A 9,864-nucleotide genomic window follows, 5' to 3' on the forward strand; every position below is an offset into this window, starting at 1 on the left:
TTAGACAGAAGGAGCACAGGGACAAAGTGCGGAAAGACTCCTGAAGCGAAAAAGGTGAAAGAAGAAAAGGGTGGGGAGCGATCGCCCCAGATGCTCCAAGATCGCGCTCCTGAACACTGTAACTGGAAGCCCAGCTCAGTTCACAGACAAGAGGCGACCTGGGGCCTCTTCACCCCAGCAGCAGCAGGGATGCTGAGAACTTGGGTGACCAGAGCATCACGTACCCGCCCCACACTCTCCCTAGTTTGCCAGCCAGGGTCGGAAGGCCCGGCTACCGCTCACCTGGCCTCTTGGAGTGAAGCTGGTCGCGTCCTGAGGTCGCCGCGCTCCTGGTGAAGTGATATCCAGAATGTAGACGCCTGGCCGGTGCAGGGGACGCAACTGGACGGCCCACCCCTCCACGCCCCCCACCGCCCACAAGGCAACCTCTCCTGGCTTGTTCCCTCCCACCGGTCCTTCTCCTCCCCTTCTTCGCTCCCTCCCTCGGAGTCCAGTTGCTCAAGACGCTTCCTTCCCCACCGCCAGCTCCAGTTCCTCTCCCTGTGGGGCCCTTGGAAGGCCAACGAACGCTAGACTCTAGAGCCACCCTGGCGGCAGCTGGAAGATCATGGCCGAGGCCCCAGAAGACGGGAACCCGCTGCCCGAAGCCTCGGACGGGCCAGCGGAGTCGGACGCTCCCAGCGCCCCACAGCTCAGCTCCCACGGAAAAGACAGCCGTAGCCTTGGCAGGTACACGGGCCAAGCCGTCGCGGACAGTGCCAACCTGTCCCAGGAGCGAAGCTTCCACAGTGCCCTGACGGTGAGCGGGGCAAGCGGGGCACGCCGGCGTGGGGCGCTGAGGGAGCTGCTGGGGCTTCAGGGGGCGGCTCCCGCCGGGTGGCTGTCGGAGGAGCACTTGGAGCCCGCTGCGCCTGGGTCCCGCCGCTCAAGCGGACAGGGCAGCAGCCGAGTGTGCCTCGAGCCGCGGGAGCACGCGTGGATTCTGGCGGCTGCCGAGTGCCGCTTTGAAGTGCTGCTGGAGATGCTGGAGGCTGAGCCCAGCTTGCTGATGCGGGAGGACCCCATCACGGGCTACAGCGTGCTGCACTGGCTGGCAAAGCACGGGCGCCACGAAGAGCTCATTCTGCTGCAGGATTTTGCCCGGCGCCAGGGACTGCCGTTTGATGTGAGCGCCCCTGGCAGCGGTGGCCTCACGCCACTCCACCTGGCGGCTCTACAAGGCCATGATATGGTCATCAAGGTTCTGGTGGGAGCCCTAAGTGCTGACCCGTCGCGTCGAGATCACAGTGGCAACCGACCTTGTCACTATCTGCGGCCCGATGCTTCTCTGAGCCTTCGGGAGCTGTCCGGTGCAGAAGAATGGGAGATAGAACGCAACAGAGAGCGCGAAAACGCCAACAACAACAACAGCAGCACTACTACCCCCACTACCCGGTGGCTGAAACGCACCCCAAGTGCATCGCGCATCAAGTCCATGGGAATACACTACAAAGAGGCATCTCAGTCAGCCAAGGAGAAGAAGGCATCAGGCAATCAGGGAAGACAAGGCAATGGGCTTCTGCGCCATCTGTTCCCCTTCACCCAGGATCATTGAAGGTGACATGGACTAGAGAGCTCATTCTTAGGTTGTTCCTGACCCCACCCAAGTAGATGCTCCTCTGATGCAGTTTGTGCCTGGAATGGGTAGACCAACCACATCTGGGCCCCTAGTCCTGTCCCAGGTCTCTTGCAGCTAGCTAATGTCAGAACAATCAATAAAGAAAGAGACCAAAGAACCAGGCTGGCCCTGGTACCCAGCCCCAATACTGTGGGACTTTGGACGTTTGGAAAGAGGATCATGATCCTCCTTGGAAGGGAAGGGGAAGTTAAGCTTCTAGTAGCCTTTTCTGGGTAGATTGAAAACATTAGAAAACTAATTTAAGACTGTAAACTACTGACACAGAACAAATGCCTAATACCTGCTGGCCTGGGTCTGCTGCTAAAATATCTCCATGTGCTGGTAGAGTTATCCTCTAACAACCTGCTCCTGAGACTGGCCAGGCCTGACCAGTCTCCCAGAGTCTAATATATCATGGATGAGTTCTTAAATACATTAAAGGATATTTCCCCCAATGTAACAAAGCTGTCTTTGAGTGTCTTTTTTTTTTCTTATTAACCATGGGGTAGGGGGATCTACTTACATTTGCAGGGAAGAGGGTACCAATATATCCCTTCAAGCTTGTGATCTGTGGCAGGCTCTGGACTTCATTCTCTGGGCAAACGATCAGAAGAAGCCCTGCACCAAAGAAATGACATTCACCTTGGCTCTGAGTAGAAACACACAGTTCCCCTGCTTCTTCAGCCCTGGCATCCACAGCTGGCTTCGAGCACGTGTCTCATCCTAGAAGAGTTGTCCTGGAGGGAGGCCCAAGGGTAATGAAAAGGGAAAGCCATCAAATTTATATTTTTGATAGTTCGTTGTAAATCAGTAATTGAGTCACCTTGTGTCCTCCAGCTAGACATGTCCACTCAGTAGAGACAGGACTTTCCTCATCCAAGCTAGCTTGGCTCTCATCCACACTTTTTTTTTTTTTGAGTTAAGTGTAATATGAAAGTTGTAGTTTTGGAAAAGTGCTCCCATTAAGAAGCAGCATGAATGAAGCAGAGCACAGGAGAGTTGATTCAGCTGAAGTGTGTGTGTGTGTGGGGGGGGATAGCTGGTGACTAGGAAAGCCATGCTGCTTTACAGAACAGTGCTAAAAAAAAAACAAACCACCTTGATCCCTGGATGCTTTCATAGCATTTCAATAGACGGTTGTACTCCCAGCCCCTCAGCCCTATCTTTGAACACCAGGGGCAAACAAAACTTTTACAGAACAGCCCATAAATCTTACCCTGAGCCCATACATCTCAGGCCTCCTCTCACCCCTGCCTCATGAGCCTGTTTGTCCCTCGTGTGCTGGGAGCTGCCCTACTTTCCTGTAGTGACCCTGTAGTTTCTTCTTATCCACAGGATGACCCAGCCCCCTCCTACTGCTGTCTAAGTGTCTCTAGGAAATACATCTGAGATATATTGGCACAATGTAATCTGTCATTTCTTTTTGCTTATGAATAAACTGTCCAAGAATGGTTGAAGGGGGAGGGGGAACAGTTCCTAGATCCCATCAAATGCCACTAGCATGTGGCCTTAGTCCCTCTATCCCTGTGCCCATTTTTAAATGTAAACTGGCTAATTTCTATTGGACTGCGGTGCCTGCTCCACACCTCATCATTTCCATTTGCCAAAGTGAGCTGGGCTTTGGGGCGGGGGCGTGGGGGGGCTGCCCGAGCCTTCCTGCCACATGTCTACTGGCTCGTAAGGTAAGATTAGCATGTAGTGAGCATTTGGGGGACACCTATGTTAGCTGTCTAAAGTAAGAAGCTTATGCATCTTAACAATCAGCAGATTTGAGGACCTGAGATGAACACCCTGCTTTTTCCAAGAAAACTGAAGGAAGCCGGGAGATTTCAGAGTGGCTTCCCATAGCTGATCCTGTAGTTAGCTCTTCTTTCCCACAGGATTCTTCTCATCACTGTGATATGGCCTAGCCTGTCTACTCCATGTAAAATTGAGGATTGGCTGCAAAGGATACAATCCCATGCTGAAAATGCTCTGTGCCTAGCATCAAGCCATTGGCATTTCTGGTATGCTCTTGGAGGCAACACTGGTATGCTCACACCAAGAGAAAGAGTAAATTCTCTGAGAAATAGAGTTAGGAAAATGATGCAAAATTAAACTCAAGTGCTGGTCAAGGCAGGCAAGAAAGACCTTTAAAAGCAAGAATGGGTCGAGGAAGCAAGAGAGTTGGGAAATGGGTATAGGCAAAGCAAAGGGGGGGAGGACCTGATTTGATACGAAGGGACAAGAGCAGCAAGAGCTTTCTGGGGAGGAAGGAGGGAAGGTATGGGAGGCTGGCGGGGGGGGGGGGAATGAGTGGGAGCTGGCTAGTGAATGTAGCAAGTGCCAGGAACTGCCAGTCAGTTTGGCAGGACGGGAGCTGGGGAGTGGCTAATGATAAGGCTGGAAAAGCAGATGGGACTCCAGATCATAAAGGGCCTCCTAGGCTGTGCTGAAAGAGGCATATTGATGAATTTAGCCAAAAGATACTTGGGAGGCATGCAAAGGTCTCAAAGCGGAGAAGTAAAGTGATAAGATTTAAGAGCGTCACTCTGGGGTCACAGGGAGGTTGGTTGGTTTGCTGGGGAGAAAGGAAAGCAAAGGACTCTCAAGCAAAGTGTCCTTTGAGCAATGCTTCAAGGAAAGTCATGCTTCAGCCAGGGAAGACGCCTGTGAGACAGAACCTTGAATCTGTTCTTTTTCTCTACACCAGTGGTTGTCAAACTTTTTAAGGTTGTGACCCTTTAATACAGTTCCGCATGTTGTGGTGACCCCTAACCATAAATTTATTTTCATTGCTACTGTATTACTCTAGTGTTGCTACTGCTATGAATGGTAATGTTAATATCTGGTATGCAGAATATCTGATATTCGACCCCTGTGAAAAGGTCGTTTGACTCCAAAAGGGGTGGGTGGCGACCCACAGGTTGAGAACTGCTGTTCTCTTCACCTGTACTTCAGTGAGGCTTACTTAGAAGCCCTCTATACAGAACTGGCAATGTGGAACTCCTCAGATTGCAGCAGGCTGGAGGTTTTCCACTCCCCCTTCCCCTTTTTCCTAGATAGACAAGTGGCTTCTGGAGGAAAATTCAGTCCCACTGATGGAGTAGAAAGGGCCCAGCCTACGCTGAGTTGAAATCCTGACTCTCAGCTAGTGACCTTGAACAGAATGCCCACCTCTCTGAGGTGCAGTTTCCTCGTCAGTAAAACAGTAACAATACATTCTCTGAGAGAGCTGTTCAGACTCCACAGCCTCTGCCAACAATATGTAGCACACTAGAAACACATGGGGAGTAGAAATCGTGCTACAGGAGGCAGTGAAAGAGGCTCAGCAGGACATGTGGTGATATCGTATTATAGGCCAGGGTAGTTCAGAAAGAATCTTGTGGCTGAAATACCATTATCTCAGTTTTAAAATGGGGTCACCTTAGGGCGGACACTATAACTCAGTTGGGAGAGCAACTCCTCAGCATGCATGAGGTTCTGGGTTGATTCCTACTGCTATACAGACCTACCATGCTAGTACATGCCTGCAATCCTAGCAGTGGACAAGTGGGAATAGAGTGAGTAGAAGTTCAAGGCCATCTCTGATTGTAGAGTGAGTTCAATGCCAAGTTAGACTGCATGAGACCATGCTGCAAAAGAAAGATAGAACAGAAACAGGCTTTATGTTCATTACTGGTCATTTTTCACATGTGCCAGAGAAATAGCTGTTCCTCAAAAGGGATATTGATGGCTCTGCTAATGTTCTCCATAACTGATGGACTTTGACTTATTTTTTATTTTACTTTTGTTTGGTGCTGGGGTCTCTTGCATAAAGCACATGCTTCACTATTGAGATACACCTTTAGTACTGTTATAGTCCTCAGGGAGTTGTTTATTTTGATAGAGGGTCTTGGATAGCCAAGGCTAGCCTTAAACTGATCTTCCCTCTACCTACAAGTGTTGGAATTACAGATATACACACCACATCTCCCTCTTTTTAAAATGGGCAGTGGTAGCACGTGCCTTTAATCCCAGCACTTGGGAGGCAGAGGCAGGTGGATTTCTGAGTTCGAGGCCAGCCTGGTCTACAGAGTGAGTTCCAGGACAGCCAGGGCTACACAGAGAAACCTTGTCTCGAAAAACCAAAAAAACAAACAAACAAAAAACAAAACAAAACTTATTCAAACTGTATTTTGTTTTGAAGCAGAGTCTCTCTCTCTCTCTCTCTCTCTCTCTCTCTCTCTCTCTCTCTCTCTTTCTCTCTCGCTTTCAGCACAAACTGGCTTGGAACTCACTTTGTCAGCCAACCATGGCTTCCAATTCAAGGAAATCTTTTGCCTCAGACTTCTGAGTCCTGAAATTATAGATGCCCAGTTTTTAAAGCAGGCTATATATATAGCTCAGGTGGTAGAGTTCTTGGTTAGCATGCACAAGGACATAGGTTCAAGTCTTGCAAAAGCAACTTTTATTAAATATCCAACAATTATTAAATATGCTAGATATTGTTTCCAGTGAAGTCATAAATAGGAGTCCAAACCAAGCCTGAAATCTGCTGCTGAAAAGAAGAAAGCTATACATGCCTTTCATTTCTTAACCCTATTTATTTATAGAAATGCCCTTACTCCAGCTAACATACCATGTCCAGTGCGTCCAGCCTCCCAGTCTTTTCTCCTAACTGAACAAGAAAAAGGGGATGACTTGGGGGACAGGCATAGCTAAGTTGGTAGAATGTTTGCTTTTTGTGTAAAAAGTTCTGGGTTCCGTCCCCAGTGCCACATAAATTATCCATGGTGGTACATGTCAGTAATCCCAGCACTTGGGAGTCAGAGGCAGGAGGAACAGACAGCCTGGACTATGAGACACCCCCCCATACATACACACACAGCAAGACTAAGCATAGTGGCTCATACCTGTAATCTCAGCACTCAGGAGACAGAGGTAGGAGGCTAGCTACAGATCCAAGCTCAGTCTGCTTTCTATATGGAGTTCTGGGCCAGCCAAGGCTCTATAGGAAACCATGTCTCAGAAAATCAAAAATCACAACAAAGCAAAGCAAAACAAAACAAACAAAAAACTAGAATGTCTTGCTCACAATCCCAGAAGCTAGGCAGCCGAAGACCAGGGTACAAGCAATCTGCTTTTGTGTCTACTGAGGGCCCATCACTCCTCACTTACAACACCTTTTGTGAGATTTCACATGTGAAGACAGAGGGGCCAGTTTCTGGCTGAAGACTGTTGTCACAGAATATTAATCCTACTTATGGACACAGATCCCCTCATAATTTGATTGTCTCCCCAAGAGACCAACCTACTACCTAATACCAGCACCCTTGGGTTATTCCAGTATATTGGATATATTTAGGTTAGGTTTAAACAAATGGGTTTTGAAGTGACATACACATTATGCCTCCCAACTGCCAAAGCCAACGTTTTGCCTTAGTTTATGTCTTTGGGACTTTCCTCTTCCTTGGACTTCCCTCTAGTCTCAGTGTTCTATGGCTCTGTTACTATTTACTGGGATAAAGCCCATAAAAAGTACTTCTTCACCCTTCATTATCCCCCAGGTCCTTTCATTCCTTCCCTACTTGGGCCCCAACCCACCTCTGTTCCAGCCACATAGTTCTTCAAGAATCATGCTCCTTTTGTGGGGCTGTGTTGTTTTTAGAAACAGGGTCTCCTGTTTGAAACAGGCTGTCCTGAAACTTAATATGTACACCAGGCTGCTGGCCTTGAACTCACAGAGATCTTCCTGTGATTATGAGATTAAAAGTGTGATTCCTACTTCACCAGAAACACTGGCCTTGCTTTCTTGTTCAGCCTCCTCACCAGCCCCTCAGAATCTCCTTTCTGATTTTCTTACATGTTCTCACTTCTAGCTCTTAAGGTTGCCAAAAGAAACAAAAATAGTGGACGAGGAAGCATGATGGGTAGGCAAAAGGATGCGTGAAAGTGGGAAAAACAGACTAGGGGGAGGTTGTCACCAGGGCATTTAGGGGTATTCAAGAGGGTAAAGGACCTGAGGAGGAAGGAGAATCTATCTACTAAAGTACGCTGTTCAAAAATGTTATAATGGTGCCCTCTTGTTTGCTAATTTAAAAAATATTATAAAAAGATTCTCTTTTGCCGGGTGGTGGTACCATACACCTTTAATCTCAGGACACAAAAGGCAGAGGCAGGTAGATTTCTATGAATTTGAAGTCAGCCTGGTCCACAGAGCAAATTCTGGGACAACCAGGGCTACACGGAGAAACCATGTCTCAAAACAAAATCAATCAAACAAACAAAAAGAGAGATTCTCTCTTTGAGGCAGTTTTTTCTGCTGCTCAGTGTAGGAATAGTCCATTCTTTCACAAAATCCTGGGAAGCAGTGGCAACTGCTGCCACCTGCATGCCCTCCTCTTTTTTTAAAAAATATGATTTTATGCGTCCCAGGCTGGCTACCCACCCTAGGGGTTATAGGCATGAACCACCACACCTGGTTTTATGCCATGCTGGGAATCACGATATCAACAATGGCCTCCTGAATGGCAGACAAAGACTTAACCAACTAAGATATATCCCTAACCCCAGGGTCTCTTCTTACAGTCCTAATCATGATGGATAAGTTATTCATGCATTTACCATAGTCATTCCTTCTGCTTTGACTAGACTCAATTGCCAAAAGGGACCAAGTTTGTTGTATCAGACATGGAATCTCTAGATTCTGGCATGTGGAAGTACTCAATACATAGTTATTCATTTGGAGAGATGAATCAGCAGTTAAGAGGTCAACCTACTCTTGTGGAAGACCTGAGACTAGTTCCCAGAACCCACACTGGATAGCTCACAATCACAGATAATTTTAGCTCCAGGGTATCTAACACTTTCTGGCCTCCGAGGACATCTACACTTATTGTACATATTCCCACAGTCAGAGATATACTCAGGTAATTTAAAACTTAAAACAAAAATCTAAAAACAAAGTAGTTACTGATAGCCAATGAAAATCTTGAGTCTGACATAAAAGTACATTAGAAATGAAAAAATAAAATGAAGTTCAGCAAAATTTTAAATTTTATTTAAAATTATTACCTTTACTTATTTAGAGCTGGGTGTGGTAGCTCACACTCAGCACTCAGGAGGTAGAAATAGGTGGGTCTCTGAGTTCAAGGCTAGCCTGATCTACAGAGTCAGTTCCAGAACACCTAGGGCTACACAGAGAAACCCTGTCTCGATAAAAACAAATAAATACATAAATAAAAAAATTAAATTTACATTTATTTATTGAGTGTTGGGGCATGTTATGCATGCTATGCTGCATATTTCTTGGGGGTCAGAGGATAATTAGAAGTTGGTTTTCTCCTTCCACTGATTCTCCCAAGAATCAACCACTGGTCATCAGACTTGGCAGCAAGCACTTTACTCGCTGAGCCATCTCACCAGCTCACAACTTGAAAATTTTAGAAAACAACAGAAAACAATCAAGAAAATGAAAAAAAGGCAAGCATAGTAACAACATTCTTGTGTTTCCGGCCACAGCAGGAGGATCAGTGTGAGCTTGAAGCCAGCCTGTCTCAAAGAAAAAAGGAACACTGGAAAGATAGCCAAATGAGTACACTGCTTGTCCAATAGCAAAGAAAGTCTGCATTTGGATCCTCAGTGCCCATACAAAAGGTCAGCAAAGCAACTATACCTCTGTAGTCCCTTGCTGGGGAAACAGAGACAGGGGGAGTTTTACAGAATGCTGGACTACAACCTAGCTAAATCAGAAAGCAATGGATTCTCTTAATAATGTTACCTCCAATTAATAAAACAATTAATTAATTGATGGACAGCAATAGCAGAAGACACTTAACATACATTTTTGGCTCCATACACAGAGGTACATATATGCATACAATCACAAACACACACACACACATACACACACATACACCACAGCTCAAATATGAAACACACAATTGCACTCTCATGGGGGTGGGAACACAGAATGTAAGGAATTTGTAAACCTATACTTAAAAAGTTATATATGGGGGCCAAGTCTGGAGGTGACACTCTGTAGACAAAACATACAGAAGACTAAGACACTGTGAACCTGAACTTCCAAACACCCTGGAGTACATAAAGAGACATCTTATCACAAAATAAAAAGTGGACCAGATATGATATCAATCAGATATAATACACTCTAATTAAACAACAACAAAAAATACAAATAACATGAACAGAATTGAAGAAAAAACTTTACGATAAAATTCTTTTTT

General features: G+C 46.5%; 1 protein-coding gene across 1 annotated transcript; it reads left to right on the forward strand.

The window, feature by feature from the left end:
* Nucleotides 1-534: 534 nt before the first annotated feature.
* Sowahd (sosondowah ankyrin repeat domain family member D) lies at nucleotides 535-2,112 on the forward strand. Its single transcript, XM_028773142.1, has one exon. The coding sequence runs from the start codon at nucleotides 608-610 to the stop codon at nucleotides 1,592-1,594; it is 987 nt and encodes a 328-aa protein (XP_028628975.1). The 5' UTR covers nucleotides 535-607; the 3' UTR covers nucleotides 1,595-2,112.
* The last annotated feature ends 7,752 nt before the right edge of the window (nucleotides 2,113-9,864 follow it).

This window comes from Grammomys surdaster, unplaced genomic scaffold (assembly GCF_004785775.1).
Source record: "Grammomys surdaster isolate TR1022 unplaced genomic scaffold, NIH_TR_1.0 222, whole genome shotgun sequence".
Lineage (NCBI taxonomy): Eukaryota > Metazoa > Chordata > Mammalia > Rodentia > Muridae > Grammomys > Grammomys surdaster.

Coding starts and splice junctions, on each gene's coding strand:
- Sowahd (XM_028773142.1), top strand. CDS start 608: ATGGCCGAGGCCCCAGAAGACGGGAACCCGCTGCCCGAAGCCTCGGAC.